The sequence below is a fragment of the Anabrus simplex genome, chromosome 12, assembly GCF_040414725.1.
Source record: "Anabrus simplex isolate iqAnaSimp1 chromosome 12, ASM4041472v1, whole genome shotgun sequence".
Lineage (NCBI taxonomy): Eukaryota > Metazoa > Arthropoda > Insecta > Orthoptera > Tettigoniidae > Anabrus > Anabrus simplex.
This window is the reverse complement of record NC_090276.1, coordinates 63,921,167-63,947,608: the sequence shown is the minus strand read 5'-3', so window position 1 is coordinate 63,947,608 and position 26,442 is coordinate 63,921,167. Positions and strand designations below refer to the sequence as shown.

At 38.4% G+C, this 26,442-nt stretch overlaps 1 protein-coding gene across 7 annotated transcripts in view; it reads right to left on the bottom strand.

Moving 5' to 3' along the window:
• Positions 1 to 26,442, bottom strand: part of Not1 (CCR4-NOT transcription complex subunit 1) — a 403,150-nt gene that overhangs the window by 317,998 nt on the left and 58,710 nt on the right. For all 7 annotated transcript variants that reach the window (XM_067156230.2, XM_067156231.2, XM_067156233.2 and 4 more), the window contains exons 7-11: positions 24,746 to 25,303; positions 15,249 to 15,359; positions 15,009 to 15,167; positions 5,455 to 5,573; positions 1,642 to 1,792 (exon numbers count right to left, since the gene is read on the bottom strand). In XM_067156230.2, coding sequence (XP_067012331.2) covers positions 1,642 to 1,792; positions 5,455 to 5,573; positions 15,009 to 15,167; positions 15,249 to 15,359; positions 24,746 to 25,303 — 1,098 coding nt within the window. The remainder of the gene's footprint in view (positions 1 to 1,641; positions 1,793 to 5,454; positions 5,574 to 15,008; positions 15,168 to 15,248; positions 15,360 to 24,745; positions 25,304 to 26,442) is intronic.

The window sequence follows — 26,442 nt, the reverse complement described above, 5'->3', positions numbered from 1 at the left end:
TATTTATGTATTTGATGTATTGGTAAATATACTATATTTTGAATTGTATTGACAAGGCACACCTTTAAATAACTAATAACAGTAATTTATGTCAATACAGACCATTGGTGGCCATTATGGTCAAGCTTGTAGTTCCATTTCTGCAAGAGCAATATCCTTTCAACTCCTCCTACCAGTTATATCTATTTCCAAGAAGCCATTCCCAACACGGACAGTGATGATCTTAGCAGCCACCCCTAACCTGACCTGGTAAGTCTGAGTCCTGATAATACTAATGCCACAATTAATTAATTTTAGTGTCACTTTCCTCAATTAGAGGCTACCACCACATTGGGAGGGGCTCCTCACCAAAACTGTTGACTCCACTAAAGGGTCAAGTGATTTATAGCCACCCAACATAGCAAGGGCCAACATTATATCCATGCTAAAACACCACATCCTATGAGATCTCTGAAGTTATGCAACATTTAGGTGTGGTCACCACTTGGATGGCTAGAAGAGGAGCGGAAAGGAACCGAACACCCTATGGCAAGTAAACCTCTATGATTAACGTAAAGAAATAAATGAATACTGGATTCAAGCCACTATATACATTATTTTATTTGATGAAGCCGAGCTTTCAGCCACATTGCATTGGCCTTCATCAGGGCATGTTAAGTTTGCCTCCGACAATGGGCAAAGAAATTCAAAGGAACGTGGAAGGCATGACCATGACCATCCATTGCCTACCCCACTAGATGGATTCAAGGATCGTCGTGATGTGATTCACCGCCCTCTGTTGACAGTTTTGTGAGTGCGTCCCACTGTTCCATAGTGCTGTTATGCATGTATTTCTGCAGTACAGGTCTCCATGTATTTGATAACTTGAAGCCGTCTTCCCTGAAAATCTGACCCTGACAGCCCCTGTGTGGTTTGAAACTACACTGGTTTACATGAAAGTTACTCTCAACCACTGATCGCACCCTCCCTTCCAAGATGCCAGTGAACACTTTGCCTGGTATACTGATCAACGAGATACCTTGATAGTTGTTTAAATCCTTCCTGTACCCTTGCTTATAGATAGGAGCAATCACTCCTTTTGTCCAATTAGAAGGAAGCTTACTAACACTCCATGCTAATTTTATTACTCTATGAAGTCATTTCATCCCTTCCCACAAATAACAATCTCTGCAGTAGGGACTGTATATTTTTCCTACAACCGCTCACAAAATACTGTATACAATTCCTGCAAATTATCAAACAGAACTTCCCCATCTTTTTTGGTTAGGACCTTATAACATTCCCCAAAACTTATTTGCATGCACAATTGTTGTGACCCATTATATTTTTCTAGATACATGTGACAAGGATAATACATAATAATTAATGCAATCTGATATTAATTAAATCTACCGAAATGAGTAATTGTGTAACATAGTACTTGATGACGTAGCAGGACATACTTCTTCACAAAGTTCACCACAACAATTTCATCCATAATTAAGGAGGGAGTCAGGGGCCTTAGCCCCTTCCCTCCCTCCATCACAAAATCAAGTATGTGTTATTCCATCTCTTTAGTTAGAGAACAAGCCAGGCACTTACAAAACCATGGTAACGGAAAGCACATTGTAATGACTGAATTGTAAAAGAAGCCAAAGTTACCTGTCCACCAAGTGAAGAAGCATTGAATGTAGGATCCAGCCCTCTATGAGTTCGAAGAACACCAGGGGGCGGTTGCCTGGGTTTACTTAACAAGATACTGCAGTTTGCCACCATTGTTAGAATGGCCTCTGACAGTTCTTGAGATACATTCCTGGTAAAAGAAACCAAAAAGAAACATTACAAGTTAAAACCTTTTCATAGTGGCTGGGAAATGATAGTCTAATGTAAACTTGTGGAGAAAAAAAAAATTATCACAGCAAACTTACTTATTTTGGCAGAACTTTTCATTGTTTCATGGAATATACAGGTCAAAAGAAAGATAATGCTGGTAAGAAATATTGTACTAAGCACCCATTTTTAGATACAGATCTGTGTCAAATTTATAAAATCTGGTAACGATGTTAAGTGCAATGTGAAAGTTCCTGTGGAATTGGAACAAGTACCAGCAGCAGAGAACTCAAAGTTAAACAGTTATTGAAGGATATACATGCATTCTAGTGATTATAAAATTAACAAAGAAGTCACCTTGTACAGCTCATGCACCTTCATGAAAACATTGTTAAGTGCTGAGTATCTGATCACAATTAAATTGAAATAATAGGTTGAACTACATTATTTCTTATTTCAATTTAATTGTGATACAGTTCAATACGGAACATCATGAATTTTTTAAATCTTTAAATGAGTATCTGATCATTCAAACAGACAAGGAAAAATATACTGTAAGCTTACTAGAAAGAAAAAAAAACCGCAATTTTTTTGCATGGAACAAAAACTTCTGTTACAGATGTACATAATATCCATGGTATTTTACACACAAACTCTAGCATAAAAAGGAAAGAAGCTACTCCACGAGAATATGCAACAATACTGCGCAAAGACAAAAGCCCAACAAAGAAGAAAAACTTTCTTCTTTCTGGCACTTACTTTGTGGTCTACATCCAAAGATAGTGTTCCTTTGTGGTTGTAAAGTCTTGCAATCGATACCCATTCCTCAGAAATTGAAATGGTGTTCACTCTTAAAAAGGTGTTCCTAATTATTATTCTACAAAGATTATTTGACATGTCCAATGAAACACAAGTATGAAGAGGAGAGCATTCGCACTTACCAAATCTACTAATGATGCCGACACTGTATAATACAGCAACTTACAACTCAACATTATGATGTTTTGGCATAAATTAAGTAGGTTAATTCCACAATAACAAACAAAGTAAATGAGTGTGTGCACTCGTCAAGAACAGAGTCTCAATATACTGGTGAACATACTAGATTATTCTTCACAACTATAACTCACCTATGCACCTTAGAACTTACCATGAGCAATTGATGGAAATAATGTTTTATCAACACAGTTCGAGATGTTTTTAAGTGTGTCACAAGAATACTATTGAACATTTTAGACTATGAGAACTGCACCGGAAGCATATTTTAACACTATAAAATATTATTTCAATGAATATGTGTCATTCATGATTAGATTAAGTAGTGTTTTAGAATTGTACATTGTTATTAATACTAGGTTCCTAAAGCAGCTGAAGATGACCTGAGTAAAAGGTCGAAACTGATACTGTGATATTACTGTGTAATAGAAATGTTTTATACACCTTATATTAATAAAGTATTGATTAGGTGGAAGGTTCCTGTCTTTATATTTGTGCATACTAGAATCATCAATATGGACAATGAAGTTAATAGATTATATAACCTCACTGGTGACCAAATTACAATGGAAGTTTAAGAGAAGAAAGAATTTTGCCATCATGTTAAAGAAATTTTGTAACTAATGTGCTTTATTTTATTAGATTAGAGAATTAAAAACTACTTCTGGTCGATTGTTGTTTGGCTTGGCGTTATTAGATTTTTTGAAGAGTTTGGCTAATCAAAGTTGTTGAACTGAAAGAAGTTTCATGGGAAACAGACGAAGTTTCCCTGGCAAAAGTGAATATAAAATATCAAGATTTTTAACTAGTGTATAGGTAATTAATGTTTGAAGCCGGTACCACGGTCTAACTTGCCTGCATCTCACCCGGAGGGACCGGGTTCAATTTCTGGCCAGGTAACGCATTTTTATCCGGATATGAGGGCTAGTTCCAGGTCCATTCAGCCTATGTGATTCAGGTATCTATGGTGAAATGGCGAACCCGAACTAGTAAGCCAGGAATAATGGCCGCGAGAGGATTCGTCACACTGACCCTGCATCACCTAGTAATCTGCAGACCTTCAGGCTTAACAGCGGTCGCTTGGTAGGCAAAGGACCATTAGAACTGTAGTTTGGTTTGGTTTGGTTTAGGAGTGTTTGTAAGATTATAATTATACATATATCATTATTGTGATGTTTAGTCAAATTGCTGGTGGTTTTCATTCATTCCCAAATTTTCCGTTTTCCCGTGTTGTATGTTTTTTTGTGGTCTCTCAACAAACTGGAGAATTGAGGTTCCACTATACTTATGAAAACACAGCAAAATTCTTCAAAGATAAATATCACCTTGAGTCAATCAAGGTTTATGGTCTTTTTACTGGGAGCCCGAGGTTCCATACCAAGGTTTCTTGAAGTATTTAGAAAGAGACTCTGCTTACCATCCACTCTTAGACCCCCTGTAAGTGGGGCACTAGAATAACACACATGGTATCCCCTGCCTGTCGTAAGAGGCGACTAAAAGGGCCCCATAGGCTCTTAACTTGGGAGCATAAGCTGGCGGACATGGGACCTTGAGCCAAGTCCTGGCTTTGCTTCTACTTGCACCAGGCTCCTCACTTTCATCTATCTTGTCTGACCTAGCTTGGTCAACTCTTGTACTTTCTTGACCCCAACACTATTAGGCTCCGAGGTCTAGGGAGTCTTGCATTCTCATGCCCTTCGCAGTCCTTGTCTTTCTTTGCCCGATATCTTGATTTTTGAAGTGTCGGACCCCTTCTATTTCCACCCCCCACCCCTTTCTGATTAGTGTTAAACAGAGGATAGTTACCAAGTTGTACTTCCTCTTAAAATAGTAATCACCACCACCACTCCTGTCTTAGAGATGACACTGTAACGACTGTGCTAAAGAAATCCTGCCAAAATTTTAAATCAACTCATTCCAAATATTTGAATACAATCTGCTATAGCTGTTAATGAGTATACCGAGTTCTATGGGGCTAAATTTGTTGGAAGGCAGTTATGTAAAATTAAAATTAAATTAAGAAAAAAATAATCGTATACAAAAGCAATGATGAAATCTGCCCGTCTCTAAGGTAACTTCAATAAAAAAGAAAAGCTTCAAGAAAAGCTAATGAAGTGGTATGGGCATCTTCAAAGACAACCTGAAGATTATGTAGCACATCGAGTTGACTGGCTAGAGGTCTAGGGAAATCCAGCAATGGGGCGAACGAAAATGAGACGGAAAGCTCATATTTCAAAAGCCCTGAAACAACACGACATATCCAAGGATAGGGTCAAAACACACAGTACTGGAAGAGAGGAAAGCTGACCCCAAATGATTCGGAGAATGACCAGGAAGAAGAAGATATAGAAGCAAAGAACCAAGGGTATCAGAACATGAGGGATCTGAATGTATTTTCTACTCCTCTTTTTTTTTAATTTTTTAAATTTAATTTTTTATTTTTGCTTTTTTTTTATGGTCGTGGTGAAAAAGGACAACAATTAACAACAAATCTTCCTATCTATATTCTGTTGAAAATCAACTACTGTTTACTGTTAATACTGATTTATTATACTGTAATGAGTGTGGAAGTACAAATGCAGTGATCAATTTTGAACTTTTTCTCACTATGTTTACAGACTATTGATTTGTGTAGTTCATTGAACTTACCCTGCACAGACCTGCAAACACGCCAGCATGTTGGTCAGTGTCTCGTGCGGAAGCTGAGCCCCCTTTGGTAGGTTGTCTCCTTCCTTCACAATGTTCCCCATAATTTGCGGGCATCGACGCTACAAAAGAGGCAAATAAAGTTAGTTTTCCACACTTCAGTCAACAAGAAGATGCAAGAAATTTGATAAACAACTTTATATTATTGACTAGTTGACCTGCATTGTTTATCGCAAGTAACTGCTGAAGCAGTACAACCCAAGCCTACACTATTAAGAAGTAAGATATATAATGCAATTAGTCAAACATTCAATTACAATGGAGAAAATGAAAGCAAATAAAAAGTAGCATATAACTGGCTATTTTCAGATTGATTTCTTATTGTGTTCCTAATTGCATATTTACAACTCATGATAACCAGTACAGTCTCAGAACTAGTAAATCTGTTCACAGTAAATGAGCTACTGGTACATAAAGTATTCTATTAAACTAATCTTGTCGCACCTAACTGGCAAATAATAGATTCATTAACAAGAGTTTCAAAACAAGTATCCTATAAATTGGACATCTTTTTATGACATAGGAATCTTATTGAACATTTTCGTGGTTCGAAACAAAACAGCTAACCCACCAGCAAAGAATGAAATCACAATTCAAACATAATCTAACTTTAAACACTCCAAGGTCTCGTGTGAAGAGAAAAGCCATGGAAAACATACACAAGTGTTTACCAATATTGACCCCTGAGGATCCTGTTCTTCAGAGTTTCTCTGTGTACCCAGTATTTTACCACCTATATGCATCTTGTGTTGCTTCTCTCTTCCTGTGTTTATCCGGCTTCCTTCTTATCTCACACATCATGAATCGAGTGGTCAAAATGACCTCTCAGAAAGAGTTTCGAAGCCCGAAATGATGATGACGCAAGGGAGGCAGAAATGAGCTTGCCGAGGACTGAGAGGAAATGAATGTAGAAAAACTTGAATTGACGACAAAAGATCCTACCCATCTCAAGGTGGCAGTGTTAGGAAGATGTAGAGACTGGAGATTGTATTTTTCCTTTTGTATTTTCAAGTTTGTCCTTGTCTCCTTTTCAGTTGATCCCTCTTTCAATGCTTATCAGTCCCTGCGGGAATGCTATATTGGGTTCCTATTCGTCTTCCTGTCTCTATGTGTAACTTGATTTGTCACATAATTGTGTCTTTCTATTACCTGTATTTCTTGATAACTAATTTTTCACAGCATTTAGGACTACAACATCCAGATGAACATTATGATCTTGTATGAGTGAATTTTTTATATTTGTTTTACCAATATTTTCAGAGATTACTGTATTTACACGAGTAATTCATGCCATAGCATAATTTACGCACCTCAATTCTTTAATTCATAGCGGAGGGTGGGGGATATGTCCGTGTATTTAATGCACCTGTTTCTTGAGCATTTACTGTGCAGTTCAAAGAGTTTTGCAAGTAGCACGTGAAAATATTTGCAATCGGAGCTCAGTTTCTGGATGGCATTTCTGCTATATCATGATTCATCTAAGCAACTGCACTTATTAACGCAGATTGTGACAAGCAGACGTTCTATTATGAAATCCGGTATTTCAAAATTGCAATGTTCCAACTAATTCAATGCGCAAGTCTGTGCCGACCTGACGCAGTAATGCTCTGTGCAGTCTGTTATGAACATATATTTTAAGTAAGTGCTACACATAGTGTATTCTGTGATCTTGAAACACAAAGAAATATTTTAACAATTTCAAGATTTATATATAACCATTCTGTTGATAAGTATATTTGTACCAATGTACCAAGTCCAAAGATTAATTGATGTTGTTACCTCTACTACCGGGGTAACACCAAACAAGGCACAAACAGAGTTAAAAGGGGAAGGTAAGAGCAAACTACATAATATAAGAAAACACTACACACTCGGAAAAACAGTAGCTGGCATTACTCGGATCTCCAACAAAACATGTACGAAATATCAGTAGGGCCAACTAGTGAACAACAAACCGGGAAGATGAAAGGGCTGGGAACTTACCAAAGGCATGGACATGGCTTAGATAGCGGATTCTGAAACGAATCACCGTGATCCTTCGTTTTTAAAAATATTATTTACAAGATAATTTTACAAATACATTCCACGTTATGAGCTATAAGTTCAGTGATATACATAGGTTATTCGTAGCAGTGTAAATTCAAATTTCAAATCAACTGTACATCCAGTTTCCAATGCAGTAGTACAATGCAATTTACAGGTTATAGAAAATCTAGCGTACCTCAAGTGATACAGAACTACCAGAGGCAACCCCCAAGGGAAATAATGTTAAACTACAATATACATATTTTAGTGAAACAAGAAATGGGAATGCCTCGGAAACGAACAGGTAAGTCCAGCTGAAAAACTAAGGCATCATAAGTAACTAATTTGGTGAATCTAGGCGAGGTTAGGGCAGACTCCAGTATGAAAAGCAAATCGGAACATTACGGAAATTTTAGCAGGAAAGGAATTCAAGAATGCTTACCCGAGGAGTGTGCCATCCCGGAAACCGGGGGACGTCAACCAGATAGGCTGCTCGCAGACAGATAAACCGAGACCGACAGAATTCAGGATACAGAATTCATTCGAACACTGCCTCACTCACTATATATAGGAATTACTGGCCTTGGAGGCAGCCAATCAGCGTGCACGAGTTCCCTATCGCCACCTAGACTCACCAATCACAACCTTATTTTCGATCGCGAACTTTGACTAACATTCTAGAATACGCATGATCGCGAAAGTCGTATTTTTCCAGAATAGACAGAACACACTTTCTAGAACACATACCAACAAAGTAACACACCCTGTACAAAAGTTATGTAACTTTCTGGATCTTTCCAGGAACTATAGACAGAATTCTACTATTTACAAATGCCTATGTTACAACATTATACAGTACAGGTTAGGTCAATAAAAATAAAACATCATATCGTATTTTACAAACAAAGACTTCAAAAAAAAATACATTCCACTCGCATTACATATTTTACTTGTAACAGATGTTTTGGCACCGCTGAAGAAGAGAGTAGTTATCTCTCGAAACATGTACAGTAATTAAGTATAATAAAATATGTGAAGTATTGACAAGGCGGAAAAGTGTTCTATAGAAATTTGAATATGAGTCAATACGGCAGGATTAACCAACATGGTGAAAATAATCAATGCCAGGTTTTTTTGTCAAAAAAAGTGTGCTTATTACACAAGCAAATACGGTATTAATCTGTAACAACAATAGTTCATCCAATAAGCCATTTATGTTTTGACAGAATTAATTACTGTTATTGCATATATTTTCTGAATTGTTTTCTTGAAACTATGCTTTCTGATTTCATACACAGTAATACTATGGAACCTTGATTCTCCGTTTCTGGAGGGACCATGAAAAAAAGAAAAGAAAAAAAACGTACATGGGAAAACGGAAAATCCGGGAACGAATGAAAATAATCAACAGTTTGGCTTAAACATCACAAAAATGAAATATGTATAATTATAATCTTACAAACACTCCTAACCCAAACTACAGCTCCAATGGGCCTTTGCCTACCAAGCGACCGCAGCTCAGCCCGAAGGCCTGCAGATTGCGAGGAGATGCATGATCAGTGTAACGAATCCTCTCTGCCGTTATTCCCGGTGCTCTAGACCAGGGTCGCCATCTCACAATTAGATAGCCCCTCAAAAGTTAATCACACAGGCTGAGCAGACTTGGAACCAACCCTGATATCCGGGTAAGAATGCCTGACCTAGCCGGGAATCGAACTCGGGCCCTCCGGGTGGGATTCAGCGTTACTGGGGAAACTTAGTCAGTTTCCTGTGAAAACTCCTTTCAGTTCAGAAACTTCGATCAGCCAAACTCAACGAAAAAACTAATAACGCCCAGCCAAACAACAATCGACCACAAGTAGTTTTTAATTCTCTAATCCATTGAAATAAAGCACACTAAATACAAAAGCGCTCAACCTGATGACAAAATTCCTTCTTTTTTAAATCTTCCATTGTAATTTGTCGCCGGTATAATGTTCGTAGCAAGTTTCTGGAAATGCTGTACCGCATAAATTGGCCTTCATCAACTTTTAAAAATGATGTTGAACTCAAGAATATGGTTTTGAATGTAAGTATTGATTTTCAAAAGTTCTCAAATACATCATATTCAATTCTGCCCATCACTAATCACAAATTGGAAAGAAAAAATCAAAACGTCAGAAATTACAATTATTCGCGACCTTGAGCTCAGCTGGAAAGCAGGCTCGGTGCACAAGTCAGTACGAGTGGGAAATGGTACAAACTTTTTAAATGTAATTGTTCAGAAATTATTAGGTTGCGAACGTGACATGTATGAGTAAAATTAGTTTGCCTTTTAGTGTTCTATTACGTCCACTTTGTCCGAAGCGGATCCTGTGTCATGTTATTTGACCTCAACCCTTATACACGATTTGGGTGTTCCCCCACAGGTACACTGAAACTTGCTGAAGTCTGTTGACCGCAGGGTCTGGCCTCTAGTTGTTAGATATTCTGCTTGAGACACTTTTCATGTAATTGTAGGCGACTATGTTCACGAGTGCAAGACAAGAGTGTTTAGAATTCTGCAAATAATTCCTGCTGCCATTCCAGCATTAACACGGCATTACATTATTTTCCCCGCAGTAAAAGAATGCTTGAAAATCATTCACACATATCAATTATTATATTTACCTGGTGATGTAGGAGCCTTAGATTGCACTCATTCAAGAATAATATTGAACGTTGTGATATAACAGTCCATACTTTCATTTTTCAAGCACATTCGCACACTTTCAAAAAGAGGAGTATGAAAGAGAAATAGGGGGAAAGAGACCAGTGGGCAGACCTAGAGAAAAATGGACAGGCTTAGTGAAGAAGGATGCAGAGGAGAGAGGACAGGATTGAGAGTGGATTGTGAACAAAGAATGGTTCATGGACCGAACAAAATGGAAGGAGCTCTTATACCACAACTGGGAAACTGGAGTTGGTCAACGATGATGATGAACAACATTTGTCCCGCGTTCACCATAATAACGCTTTTGTTGCCCCTTACTACATATGTTTACATAATAATTTCAACCATGTGTGGCAAAATACTATTCCAACATACCGCTAGGAGCGCTTTATGTAAAAAAACAAAAGACGCTCACCGCCAAAAATGTTCAGAAATCTCATGGAAATGTGTTAATTTGTCTCCAACATTTGTTATGAAACAAAGGTGTTCGTGAAACAGGGCTCTTTTAACCGAAGTGTTAAATTAATAACACTTGTTAAGTAAAATGGAACACAGAGTTGGAGAAACCGGGCATTAGTTATCACATGATTTGTTTAATTTTTATTTGGCTGAAGATGGCCACTAAGTGGCTGAAACTAGTTCCAAAACTTATGTAATATCATTTACTTGATATATTGTACTGAAAAGGTGAAATTTTACCTTCCATTGGTTTTCAAGCTGGTCATAAGCCACGTGAAAATTTAGGAACACCGCCTCGCAAAGACATTTGAAATCGCCTGCAAAGCGATCCGGTTGTCTAAACTCAGCAGCTGATAAAATCGCAACAGTGCACGATGTTGAATATCTTTTTTCAAATTATTTATCACTCACTATGACCAACCCTCGCCGAAGGAAAGTCTTCCATGTGGACACCAGGAGAAGTGGACAGTATGGAAAGCCCTTAACAGACTCCGTACAGAAGTCGGCAGAACCAAAGTAAACTTGCGGAAATGGGGCTTCTCAAGTGATTCATCACTTTGTGATTGCGGAGAGCAGCAGACGATCCAACATCTATGTCAGTGTGTTTTATGTCCTTCAATGTGCACTATGAAAGACTTGATTGCAGCCTCCCCCAACGCTATTGACGTCGCCCAATACTGGGCAAGCATCATCTAGCTCTCGAATATTGTTGCTCTATCTGTGATTGTATAATAGACTTGTATATTTGTATAGTAGGAATGTAGATATCTTGTTGCTTTTTGTTAAATATCTGTAAGTAAAGTTGATACTTCTGACACGAATAAAGGAAGACCCTCGCTCATACAATTGATTCATGCTGTTTGCAACCACACTGTATACAGTATACTATAGGAGTATGTAAATAAGTCACGCAAACATACATCCCTACAGTATGGTACGGTAAGGTTCATTTTCCTTTACACGTAACTATAGGAAAATGATGAGAACGAAAATTGTTCTGAAACAATGCATATCCACATGTGGCTGGGAGGTGTGACCTGTCTCGTGGAACAGCATAGCATTATCTGATACATGGTATTGTCCCTCATGCAAGCTGCTGGGGTATGGGTGGTGTTAGCAATTACATTCGGAGGACGATCACTGTATCTGGATGTTATGAATGGTGCAAGTTGTGCAGCATTGACACTTTCAGGCCCAGTGTGAAAAGCAACAGCAAGTTACCCCACTCATCATCCTTTCTAACATATGCCTTATTAGAGCCTTGGTATTAGTTTTTGTTGTTTTTCTATAACTGCATAAACTTTGGTGGTGCTGTTTGAGAAACCAAACAGCCTCCATTAACTCATTTTTTATGCACCTACCTTTTTCCTCATATATGGTAGGCACACTTTGTTAAGGGCTGTTTCCTAGAGGCCGCATTATCGCGTCGCACCGGACGTGATATGCTCAATAAACGTAACGCGCCCAGCGCAACATAAAATGTTCAAGTAGTGTGTTTTTCCTAGAGAGCGCACTAGGTTGTCAGTTGAGTTACAATCAGTGTAGTATTATCTTTCAGTGTTATGGATAATATTCAGCTAAAGAAAAGTATTAGCGGTGCTCCCGTTACTTGATCAGGTGATTGAGGATGAAGGGGGAGAGTCCGCACTTCGTGAGTGGTCAAAAATAAGGAGACTGGAAGATGGGATGTAAGAAAAGAGCCAACAAAGCAACATTTGAATTCCTGATTACAAAACATTAGATGGACAAAGAGGGGAAAAAAATGAAATTCATTTCAGAATCTCCCATGAAAAATTCGCCTTCATTTTGCACCTCACTGAACAAGGCCTTTCAGTGCAAACTGTCAATCTAATCAATCAAGTTACCAATAACACCTGCTGAGAAACTGGGCCTTACAATGAAGTAAATGTCAAATAGGAATAAACCAACTTTCAACTATGCAGAGTATGAAGACTATCCGAGAACGCCTTCGGAATCATGTCCACAGCTTTCCGAATGTTTTACACACCTATCAATTGGAAAAATGAAACTGTATATTAGTTAGTTACCGTGTGCAGTTTTTTTACATAATATGGTCTTAGGGATGAATACTTATCAGCTCACCACGCCGTGAAGTTGTCGCAGAATACCCATGAACAGGATTTCCCTACAGGGACAGGTGGTTTTGCAAAATCAGAAGGATTTCAGACAAGAAGCAGATTTACAGATTATTTCAATAGTGCATATTTTGCTCACTTTGGTGCCTCAGACTATCTTTAAGCACACTACCCGATAGACTTCAACAAAAATCAGCCATTAAAAATAATAATGACCACTTATATTCAACAATAATAATACTAATGTTTAATTATATACATTCTTTTGTTTTAGTGTGCACAAAATAATAATAATAATAAACAATAAGGAATTACTTCATATAATGTACTGTAAATATTTTTTTTTCTTTTCACGCATGTGTTTACTTGTTTTGTTAATCATATTGTCGATATCTGCCCAAATCATTTCTTTCTTTACAGTATTTTTGTACTCAACGTTCTTCAGCTCCCACAGAATTGGATGGCCACTAACTATTACAATTAATTACTCAACCTCCGCAGCAATGAAACTTGCATGTTGCGACATTGTGGCCAATGTGTGTACGTATACCAACCATGAATTTATAAGTAATATCATGGGATGAACTCTGAATCCAAATAGTACGCCGGGCGAGACGCAATAAGTCGTACGGAACCAGTCAGCCCAACACGCCGAGCACTTGTCGCTGGCGTAGGACGTGTTGCACTCCGTAAGAAAACATGAACACTACTTTTATATAGAGAGGAGGGTTTGCACCTGGCGTGACGCAACAAGCCTGTCTCTAGGTAAACAACCCTTTATACGTTTTTCATATGTACCCCGTGCTCTTAACAGAAATTTTCGTCAGCTGGGTGCAGGAATGACTAGCCGGACAGGGAATACAACGCAGAAAATGAGTATGACACAATTTCAATTTATTCCCCCCCTCAGTGCATTAACAATAATAACCAGAAAAGTAAACATTAACAGCAAAATTTTAGTGTCGTTATCAAGAGCAACACATAACAGAGTATTTTGAACTTCTGGTGTTCTACTGCTCGTTTATAATCATGTAACACTGGGGTTTGCCACTTGGTTGCTGTGGAGTGCCATACGAGTTTGTGAAGTCATGCGGAACAGAGTGTTCATATGCGATTCCTTGCTAATCCAGACACCGCTCGCACACTACGTTACGTGACAGTCAAGCTAAACATTTAAACTCCGATGTAACTGATGAAATTATGCTGACAATAATGAACAATCATAAACAAACAGTTGTACAGTATTTGTGTATTAATTTGGAACACCCAATGATTCAAATACGTACGCTAGAGTCCCGTTAATTCGAAAGTCCGGTTAATCCGAACTAAAATATTCATTTTCTTTTAAAAAATATCCTTATTGAAATGAAAGAACATATTATAGAATGAGGATTTACTTTCATTTTATTAGTCATATTTTACTTGAATAACTTAATATAAACATAATTACACATCATAAACCATCAATCACTGGTCGTTTATCTTTACAAAGTCTGTTAGTGTTTTTTTTTCCATAGTGATTGGAACCTACTCGAAGATGCAGTGTTAAAGCAGCGTCTCATAAACATCACATGAGTAGTAGTAGCAGCGGAGTGTTGCTCGACGTAGCGTACGCCAATTTCTAAGGCGGCTGCAGCATCTGAATGTGACACTGGTTGTTTATTGTGGTCTTCATCGTCGTCACTCTGTTCCCCATCAACTCCAGATTTCTTCTCTACCATAGGTACAATTTCTTGGTCTGTTTGTAATTGATGACAGTCAGCTTCCATCCACTCAATGTCAACTTCATTAGCTCAGTCCGGTGGTATATGAAGGTGCTCAAATACGTCAGCCTCGTGTAAGTAGATTTACTGGCAAGTAAAAGAACTCCTGCGGGAGAAAATCCCGGCACCTGGGCATCTCCGAAAACCATAAAAATATTTAGCGGGACGTGAAAACAATAACATCATTATTAGAAAATATTTTCCTATTAATCCGAAAATTTTATAATCCAAACAGACTCCGGTCCCAATTAGTTCGGAATAACGAGACTCTACTGTATTAATATTATGCAACTAGCTCATATCCAGGTTATGTTAGCCAGGCATTCGGTAAAAACATCAGAGTGGTCCGCCCATTGGAAAGGTCCTAGGGAAAACACTGCGTACACATTGTTTTCTTCAGGCAACTGATACATATATGAATGAAGGTTTAGCGTATTATGGAAATTGTTGTAAAGCATTTACCTGAAGGAACTTTACACAGGCTGAGATGAAAGGCTCTCCATGTTCTCGAATTTTGTCACCCAACCACTTCTCCAGTTTCAAGTACTCTCTTCTCGATGCCAAGCATGCCAAATCAATCACAAACGGGAATGATTGGGCATTCAGGAGCATTGATAAAGCCTGAAACAAAGGAATTTTCATGAAAACTATGTTTTTAATGAAGAATTTTTTCTACAACAAATATTACCGATAGAAACAAACCTTGAGATCTTGGGCGACATCTAGAATACGTGAAAGTCTTGTCTGGTCGCTTTCTCCACGGATGTACCACTCTGCCATCGCATGCATAATGACTGGTTTAATAGCCATGTTCTACAATCAAGCACAAGAAAACACAACTATATTAGTGAACAGAGAAATATGAAAAGGCCAAATAATAATGTAACGACCTTTACGTCTCTTATAGTAGTAGATCTATTGAGAGATGCTGGAGTGCAAGAATTTTGCCTGAAAAGGATTTTATTTTAAATCTGACTATAAATCTACTGATACACACAACATATTTAAACACTCCTAAATGCCAACATACTGCAATGGTATTTGATCCCACAATCTCTGGCATCTCAAACAACACTACATTACATTGCACTACACTATACTACACATTTGGTCCAAAATTACAAATGCTGATTTCATTATTTAATGGTTTTATATTTCAAATAAATCTGAAAATCATGAGCTTAGTACAGGAACTTCAGTTCAGAGGAATGAGCTCTAAATATATTTTTAGCAAGCAAGAATTTTTTGTTATAATACGAAATGACACATTTATTAGTAAATTTCATTTTGATATATTTTCGTTTCACAATTTTCTGACATTAAAGCCCATGCTTGATTCCCACACACATCAGATCCACCAAGAAGTTATACCATATGGTATTCCCACAATACCACATAATTGCTTGAACTTTTACCTGCAACAAGCATAAAGAGTCGGTGCACACCAACAAACTAGAATAAAATAGAGGAGCTATATGCCTGACATCAGTGTGCCCTGCAGAAGCAAGTTGATAAAGGGCAGCCATGTTAATGGCTGTCAAAACAAAGCAAGTTAGCGCGAGAACAAAAGTTTTAAGGAATGAAAAGTTAGATTCTCGCTTTCAAGATTGCCAGCCATATGCTTGCGGATGTATGGTCATTGATTTTTCCATTTTCCGGCACATCATAAATGATTATTTCTTGGTAGCCTGTTTATCTTTCGTCCCTGGAGTTAATTTTTGTTGTCATCTGTTGGTATGTGATTCACTGAAGTTTGATATTCAGGTTCTTTCTTTGTTTTCTCCATAAGGGTTCTGAAGGCTATGTATCACTCTGTATGCCTTATGCTTGGGCATTGGTTTGATACAGGCCTGTTTAAGCCAAACGTACACCAAGCATAGTAAAAGCAGTAATTTATAGATATTTGTGAAATTTGTGAAGTGTTTATTGTAGATCTCAGTTGCATTAATATTTAATTTTTTTTTTTTTTTTTTTTTGCTAGGGGCTTTACGTCGCACTGACACAGATAGGTCTTATGGCGACGATGGGATAGGAAAGGCCTAGGAGTTAAAAGGAATCGGCCGTGGCCTTAATTAAGGTACAGCCCCAGCATTTGCCTGGTGTGAAAATGGGAAACCACGGAAAACCATCTTCAGGGCTGCCGATAGTGGGATTCGAACCTACTATCTCCCGGATGCAAGCTCACAGCCGCCCGCCTCTATGCGCACGGCCAACTTGCCCGGTAATATTTAAAATTAGGCTACAGTTCATAATGGACAACTTTCAAGGTTACCCTTCACCTAGTAAACCAAGCACCAAGCAAGATGACCTTGCTGTTAGAGTCGCACATCTGTAAGCTCGGTGGTGGTGGTGATTATTATTTTAGGAGGAAGTAGAGCTGTTAACTCAAATCAAAAGGGAAAAAAAATGGAAGAGGTCCGATGCTTTCCAAAATGAAGGTGTCTGCCATAAAGAGACAAATGCCACAAAGTGCATGAAAATGAAAGACCCCCTAGTATTCACAAACCTAATTCTGTTGGGGTCAGAAAAGAACAAGAATTGAACAAGGGAGGTCGGATAGGATATGTGAAAGTGAGGATCCTGGCATAAGTAAGTGAAACCAATGCCTGGACTCAGCTAAGGGACCTGTGGTCGCCAACCCATGCTCCCAAGTGAAGAGGCCGTCGGGCCGCCTTTTAGTCGCCGCTTACGACAGGGATACCGTGGTGGTTGTTCTACTGCCCCAACCCACAGGGGGTGCTATGAGCTTGCATTCGGGAGATGGTGGGTTCGAATCCTACCACGGCAGTCCTGAAGATGGTTTTCTGTGCTTTCCCATTTTCACACCAGGCTGTACCTTAAGGTCACAGCTGCCACCTTCCCAATACTAGCCCTATTCCATCTCTTCATCGCCGAAAACCTTTGACGTTAAAAAGCAATTCCAGAACGATACTGTAATGACAAATTACGATGTGTCCCCTACAATATTAGAAATAATTACATTAAACCATTATAGTGCTACTCATGGGGATGCAATACGTGTAAAAATATGATCAGAATGAGATTGTAACCTATCTTAGTAATTTACGCTTAACCACAACATCCAAGCAGGATTTCAATTTCGTGGCCTGTTCATATGTCACTGCATCACGGTTCTTCTTATATCCCTTTCGACCTACCCTATAATCAGCTGATCGTGATGCTGGCCTGGCATCACCACGAGGATGAAGTGGCGCTTTTCACACTATGATCATAATGCTCTACACTTTTGGCTAACGGTCTTTAATTCTGCACCAGTGATTCTATAACGCATATTTTCAACATTTTTTGTCATTCGAGAACCATGTCCCATTGCTTATGTAACTACTGGAAACATGGCGGGTATATGTTCAATTAGCTTCAGCCAGGCAGCGCTTCCACCTCTCTATGTTATTCTAGCTCAGTGTGCACGCTATGATCATACAGTCAAATGGTATATCTGTAATAAAAATAAAAAAAAAAATAAAAAAAAAAAGCCTAGAAACTCACAGAAATTTCAATTTAGTAAGTAAGAATATACACGCATATGAAGGGGTTTTACAGTCAAAGATTTTTGGGTTTTTTAGACTGATCACATACATTCCATCCTCCGTCTCTGTACCAATTTTCACAGAAAAATACCCAGCAGTATTATTAGGATATTTGCATTTTTGTGCATAAATGTATGGCCTAGTGAGAAATGTACGCACAGCGCATGAGCACAACAGTGCTTTGTACCTCACATGATGTTTGTTGTGAGAGTTATATCATTTACTTCCTTGGTCAAAGAAAAAACAAAAGAACAAACTATTCTTGGCTATCGTGTTTCATAACTTGATACGATGTTACACTTAAAATTTTGTTGAATTCATCAGATTTAGCTATTCTCAGGGATGAACCAAAATGATCACATTTTAACAATGCCTGCAAGGAATAAAAAAGCATAGAGAATTTTTATACTTCCAAAATAAGATCTGAGTCCTGCAAAAAATCTATATAAAATTACAGATCTAGAAATAAATGGCCCATCCCTTGTTGTCACAAGATGTAAAGTCCCAAGTTACTCAAGGCATTATAGACGTTGTGTGGGAAGTTTAAGGAGTGAGTCCACACAAACGCTACACACAATTCTGGTATATGCACTGTAAAATTACATGAAGAATGTGTAATATATGCTACCCAATGCCTTGGGGTTAATATCAGGCTGGGCATGGCATCTACGAGGGCAATATGCTATTCCAGTCATTGCCCAATGTGCCTCTCTACCTCACTCGTCTCAAAGAAGGATGCAAATTCGAACGCCACTCCCTCCATAAATATTTTACTACCGTTGCAGGCGCTGTGGTCACCATCTTACAGCCATTCATATAACAACGTAAAAAAGAAAACGGATAAGTATTTGTGCCTAACAACCCATTGGCTACTTTTAGACCTTGCCAGGCTCATGGGACAAAAGAAAGCAACTGGATTTATATCTGGAAGATAAACGTGTCTTCCTCACACAATATAAGAAAAAAAGTAAAGCATAACAAACAGGCACGGGGAATACTTTACCCACATGTCCTGGGCTTCCCCAGTTCATTGGATTCTCTGTAGCATGGAGTCCACCAAGTAGTATAAATAGTCCTCACACTGGATGATATCTTCCCAGACCCTGAAAACTTGATCCCCCAACAGGCCTGATTCTCATCTATATAAATGCTGAGCCTCTTTCGTTTTAACACACAATTTTTTCTCCACAATGTTCAGGTTTGAGAACTTTGGAGGCCAATCTATATTAGTGATCTTGCACCTGCTCTACAAAAACACGTGAACAACTTCAGCTTAGTGCCGTGGATGGTTATCATAATAGAAAACGATTGACATTATTAAGCATCCCGACATTTGACGTGGGTTCACATCTGAACCAGGCTCGTGATACTTTCTGATAGGGCCCTCCCAGTAAGTTAACATGCACATCTCATCAGAGATGACACTTCCCAATTTACACACTCCCAACTTACAACAGAGGCTTCACGGTCCACAGCATGCTACCCTGCCGTGGCCTCCTCCTCAACAGCCCTCTGACCATGAAGATTTAAGACTCCTCAAACGGTTGACGTGGATCGGTAATTGAGTGTCAGCCTCCAGACCTCATTCAAATCTAGCAGAGATATTCATATGATAAAAAGTACTTTCGACTCTCTCCACGTCAAATTTCTATAAAATAATTTTCCACCTTGTCAGTACTTTATACACTTTATTGACAGGGCGGAAAATTATTCTATAGAAATTTGTATGTAAGTCAATACGGACGAAAATGGTGAAAATAATCAATTCTCTCCGCGTCATGCGGCCACTGGCTCATAAGAGATCTCTGCTGACACATTTGTAGTTTACCTGGCATAATTAACTAAAAACTCAGCCACAGATAGACCAACAGACATCAGGTTTACTCTGCCATCTGGCAGAGTAAAATAGAAAGCCGAAACTGTCGCACGGCAGCCTAGATGGTGTCAAACCAAACAGCCTGTTTGCAATAGCTGAGGCCATAAAAGTATGATTACCACTTTCATTGTGACTCATTTCCAAATCCATGTTAAAAGAGGAACTACAGTAAAAAGTTATTTCATCTCATTGTGGATGACCAGCAAGTGAAATATAGATGATTAAAAAAAAAAAAAAAAGAACAATATACACTGTCGTGGCAAGGTTCGAACCTTCAACCTAAGCATTCGGGAGCACGCACGCTACCACTAAACCAAGAGAAAACTCTGTGTGAATTACATGAGCGCTCTCCTCCACTTAAATTAGATGTTTCTTTGACTACTTTCGATAATGCGGTCTTTTCAGCATTTGTTGTGACAACAGAACTTCATATTTTACATATCGGTTTACGGATGTAATGAGAAGATACAATAATGGTCGAGTTACAGTAAATACCAGTCTGACGGTCTACACCAACATATAAACAGTGTATTGTGTCTTGCACACATAGTTTCTACTAACTGGGACTAATAACTGTGTGTGCCATTTAGTATTGTTCTTCGGCAGCCAGTACAATTCCTATCCTCGCCGCTAGATGGGGGCTTCATTCATTTCATTCCTGACCCGGTCAAATGACTGGACACAGGCTGTGAATTTTCATCTTTTAATCTCATGGGGATTACCCCTTAGAACAGAGTTGCTCAGCTGGGCACACGTTGAGGCCGGACTGGCCTGACGAAAATGAGGGCAGCTTACGTAGCAAGCATACGTCACAGTGAAGTCAGAGAGTGAATACACTTCACAGAGAAGTAGAGCAGTGACGTTCAATTATGACTCCGAAACTCTCCTCCACTACTCAGTGAAATGCTGAATGGGGTACAGTATTTTTTTTAAAAAGGCACTATAATCTCAAGAAGACAAGACATTTTAAAGATATTCTGGTTTGATTTATACCGTGCTTGATATAAAGAGTTAGTTTTTATCTTCTTATATTTATGCATTCAAAGAAAACCGATATGTTATAACTTTGTGTTACAATTTACAAAGCTACAAATGACAATTTCTTGGGTGAAATTGACAGTATTTCAATTAAAAAAGTAAAATTAATGTAATTCATTCAGCAGAACATTTACATAATTCAACAAGTTTACTGCTTGATTTTGCACAGTGTTGTGTTATGTGACTTTCTCTGTTCAGTGAATTTCTGAAAATAGTAGGCTATGTCTGATGATAATAGCCAGCCTCTAAATCACGAGTGAGAACATACATATTTACTTTCCAAGATTAAAGTACAACAACAATGAAAATGCATCTACCAAATTAATATACAGTATGCTTTCAAATAAATAACCTAAGTGATGTTATTCCCGGTAAGCATGACTGCATTGTTGGTGAGTTTATCAGATAATTTAAACCCAAGCAACCACAAGCCCCAGCTTATTCATCTTAACTCTGTAATATTAGAAATGTTTCTGAAGCACCTCTTAAAATACAATAGTGAATACTGTAATAGATTATATACAGAACAAACATATTTGAGGTTGCAGCCTAACTCTTTATTGCATCCAGTCAAAATACATAAATGCAATGAACATAGGTAACTTAATTCTTACTATATAAATGGAAAATGACTTGTATTTCTGCCCCCTTTCTTTCATTATTTTCTGCCACCATATGAAGCTCAGGCATCGCCGTAGTGATCGAGAGTGACTGGGAGAACTTCGCCCAACCTTCATGACCTGTGACATATCCACATCACTGTGGCTCAACAGCACATGCTCACCACCAGCCTGCCCGCCCGCTTACGGTGCTGAGTGCAAGTGGGACGAAATGACCAGTGCAAGCACCTCTGCTCTAAAAGTAAACTTCTGCTTTCAAGAGTGTGAAAAATTCCTGCTTTTGTCTTATTTCTGGAAATGTGTTTATTGAAATATATGATAACCAACTGCATCACAAGCACTTCATTCTTTTGTACACCAAGGGAAATGCTCAATAATAATGTAGATGCAAGCTAAATTTAAAGAAAATCAGAGATATCAAATACAATAGAAGTCTGCTATAGCGAGTACGGCATATAACGAGAATTCCATTGTAGAGACGACTTTTTTCTGTACCTTCAAAATTCCTATATTAAACTGTGTATCGTCCTTCGGTTACAGCGAGAACCCTATCACTGGTGCATCCGTTATTACGAGCGATTAAGCGCACACGATTTTTTCCGTTACCGATATTTATGCAAACCATCGATTATATTGCATGCAATTGATTACCTTCGGCATCGTTTCCTCGCTATGTGCACTAGCGACTTCTCTCGTCGACATTCGAAGACGATGTCGGAGTCAATTAGTAAAGAAAATTTGAAATGAAAGAGAACATATTTTCGTACTAAATGCGTAAATAACGTGTCCGATAACGGTTGTTAACTCGTTAACAGTTAAGGCTGACTAAACGACCGCTTAATTTTGAGGCTAAATACTGCAATTAAGTAAGAATGGGATACGCCTCGAGATATGGCACAGTGCTAAACTGATTTCATAGGTTAGTTTGTATTTTGCCGCATCTGGTTAAATTACGGAAAGGCTATTATGTAAATTTATAGCGAGAAAGGTATAATTTCTCTACCAGCGCTTGAAGTGTGTTTTCATCATACGTATAGTACGGTTAAGTTAGGATACGTGACGCTGTTTGAATAAGGAAACTGAAACGTTTGCAACAAAATGCGATCGATCATCTTTGGTACGGTATAGTTTTCTCACTTTGTGTATTTGCGAACTCTCTCGTTGACATTCAAAGGCGATGTTGGAGTTGATTAGTAATACTCATCGACTGCTGTTCTTTAAAGGAAATTCGAAATGAAAGAGGATAACATGTTTTCGTAATAAATGCGTAAATGACGTGGCCGATAGCAGTTGCTAACTCGTAAAAATAAAGACTGAATAAAATATATCTTAATTTTAATGTTATATACGGAAATTACGTAAGAATGTCATACACCTCAAGATATGGCAGAGTACATCACTGATTTCAGAGGATATTTCATATCTTCTCGCGTCTAGTTACGGTTATTTACATGTAAATTTTTCGCGAGGAGGTTATTTCTCTACATGAGTTTCAAAAATGTTTTCATGACAGGCTACATATACGGTTAGGTTAGGTGACACTGTTTGAAGAAGAAAGCTGAGGTGTTTGCCACAGAAATCTCTGGAGTGATACCGTATTTCTCCGAATCCAAGACATTTTTTTCTCAGAATCTCATGCGAAAACTCAAGGGTTGTTGCATTCGCGGCCTAACAGTAAGTTAATGGATACCACTGGCAACTACCGCGGTAACCACGCTGCTTCTTTTCACACGCGCACAGAACTCATTGACAATAAACGACCGCCTCTTTACTACACACTGGTACTGGTTGAACAGTGCACAGTGCCTGTGTGTTTCTCAAATCTGCATAATGGCATCAAAACATGCGACCCTTCGAATTCTTAGAAAAGCCATGGCTACTCAGTGGCAGAGTCATAATGCGTCTATTGCACTTGACGCTTAGTAAAATTAAGGTATATAGACAGCAGGAATATTTTCGTGATGGATAGTCGTATTGTAAAGATACGTGGGAAAAGGTATTGCCGGCAAATTTTCAACAGGTTCTAGTCGATATTATGATGCCAAGTTTAAGTTAATGTTTATTTAACACTCGGAAATGTAGAATAATTGTGCAGCCGCAAGAAAATACGGCATAGGCCTAACTAAAGCCAATATTTGGCGTTAGCGTGAAGACAAAAAAAAATGAAGAAAAAATGCGTAAGTTACTGTACAAAAAATGCATTCAGTGGTCCGCAACAAGGACTCTTTAAAGAAGTCGATAATGAAATTGTGAGGTATGTGCACGAAAAACGCAAGGGCGGTTGGCCATACCGTGGCGCAATAAACACATTCGTTGACTTTCAACGTTCGCGATTAAGCCTATACATCGCTAGCCGTTGAATTTGGCCGCACCAGACAAGCGAGACGTACGTGTAGCAGTAGCCGGTTATATCTGACGCTGCGTAAAAGGCACAGTTTTATAGACAGCAAGAATAATTTCCTGATGGATCGTTGTGCTGTAGAATAGGTGTTGCCAGAAAATTTTCAACGAGTTCTCTTCGGTATTATGATGCCAATGTTAAGTTAATGGTCCTTAAACCCGCAGAAATAAAAAATAATTGTGCAGCTGCAAAAAAACACGGCGTGACGAAAGTCAATGTTTGGCGTCTAAAAATAGTCTAAAATGAGTAGGCCTGTATGATTTTACAAACTTCTTTTTGAGCCCGATTTAATTTTTTTGAAGAAAAAAGTGGGGTTCATCTTGGATTCGGAGAAATACGGAACTATATTTTTTTCAGAATGAAATGAAACATACACTTTCACGTAGTATCGGATTACGAAAAATAACATACAAGTAAGCCGTAATGTGGATATCATCTGCGGAAACGCAAGTTTTGAACAAACTTATTGTCGTTTCATACCGATTTTAAAGTGTGAAGGGTTTTCCGACTTTTATACAAAAATCGGATATAACGACAATCCGTTATTGCGAGTAAATTTTTCGCTGTTATGAATTCTCGCTATATCGGACTTCTACTGTACTTTCTGAAATGTACATTTGCTTGTGTATGAAATCCCTTCAACACACGTTTATAGAAGAAATTTCTAGTAAAAGAAAATACAATAAATATTCTTACTTTAACTACAAGGTCATTACCTGATGATGCCACGCATGATGCAGGATGATGGCCGAATTTGGGTGGTTTCCCAAGAATATTGGAATAAGGTTTGTGAGCAATTCTTGACAAAGTCCACCAATTGGGAGATTCAGTTGTAGGAGGGCAAGCACTAATACATCAGGACAGTGTTGAATTGGTACTTTGAAGAGCTCCTGAACCTGACTGTACATCCCTCGATCCGCTAGATATAATAGTGTTTCTACAAGGCCCAAAGATCGCCACGTTGTGATCTCTTTGTTATCACTTTCAGGAGAGGCCTTTAAGATGTCCACTGCTACGGAGTGGAAGAGATAGTCCGCAAGACAGAATAAGTCGGGGTTCTTCAGGATCTGCTGGATGAGAGACATTTGTCCTTCCACATTCTTCCAATGATGATAGATAACATCCACAAATGGGAACATTTCTGGATGGAAACCTTGATTTTGAAGCCCAAGCCGTAGGGCTGTGAGGAGTAAGTTCAGTCCTTGTCTGTCTTTAACAACAAATTCAGGGTGGTCCAACTCAACAACTACTTCATTCCAAGCAAGATTCGAACACTGTAAAAAGAGAGGGACAAGTAATAAAAATCCTGTCAAAACAATACACTCAACATACAAAACAAAAACTACGTGCTCAACTCAAAGCACGACACGATTTATATTTTTTAACTATCACTTAAAATGAATGTAAAGTTATACATTAAGAAAATAATGCTCAATTCAAAGCATGAAATCATCTATATTTTTTAAGGCATCAGTTAAATGTAAATTTCACTAAATAATGGAAATCAAATATATGCTTTAATACATTATAAGGTCCGATAAAATTGAAGGACAAATAAAACCGTTTAACTCACAAAATACTTGCTTACCTGGTTTCTTTCTAAGTAATGGAAAGGAACAAAAAATGGTCAATTTTAAATATGAAGACAGAACACGACAAAGAACACACATTAGGAAGAGCAAAAAGACAGATCATAAATGCTCTGGTAAGAAAGCTTGAGAAGAGAATGCAACAGAAGTGGACAAACGTGAAAACACAGGAGAAGGACATAAACACACTCCACATCTTCATACAGTACTGTCTCTCCTGGCCCTTTTCATCTATTTTACCTATAGTCTTTTGTCCTTGTTGGTCTAGCATTGCACTCCATTTCATTATTGTTTCGAATGGGCAATTTGAAGGCCATGATGTACAACTTTTTTGCTTAGAGAGGGACTCCATTTATTTATTTCTTCTACCACATTCTTCCCCCATCATCATTGATTAATCTGATAATCTTGCAGTCTATTTCATTACACAGACACCTATTGAACATGAAACATCTTGCTTTGAGTTAAAAAGGTGTTGTCACTTCCCACTAGGACGGCCAGCACACAGCGAGCCATCTGGCGAGGAAGCATCAGTTTTTGAAAAAGAGACTGCTTCTCATAGCGTACCGGCACTGCTGGTGGCTACAAGTAGCCTACACAGTGGCCTCCATGGTATGCATGCATCTTGGTAGGTGTGCTAGTTACCAACTGAGGAGCCCAGATTGACACAATGGGGCAAAATGCTGGCAACAGGAATGAGTTAGCAGGATAATTTATATTGTCCAATAACAGACCAATTATACTGGTATTATAAATTTACTCATTCGGGACAAATGTTTCAGGTTACCTATGGGAATCGATATCTGTTAACATTTGAGTATTAC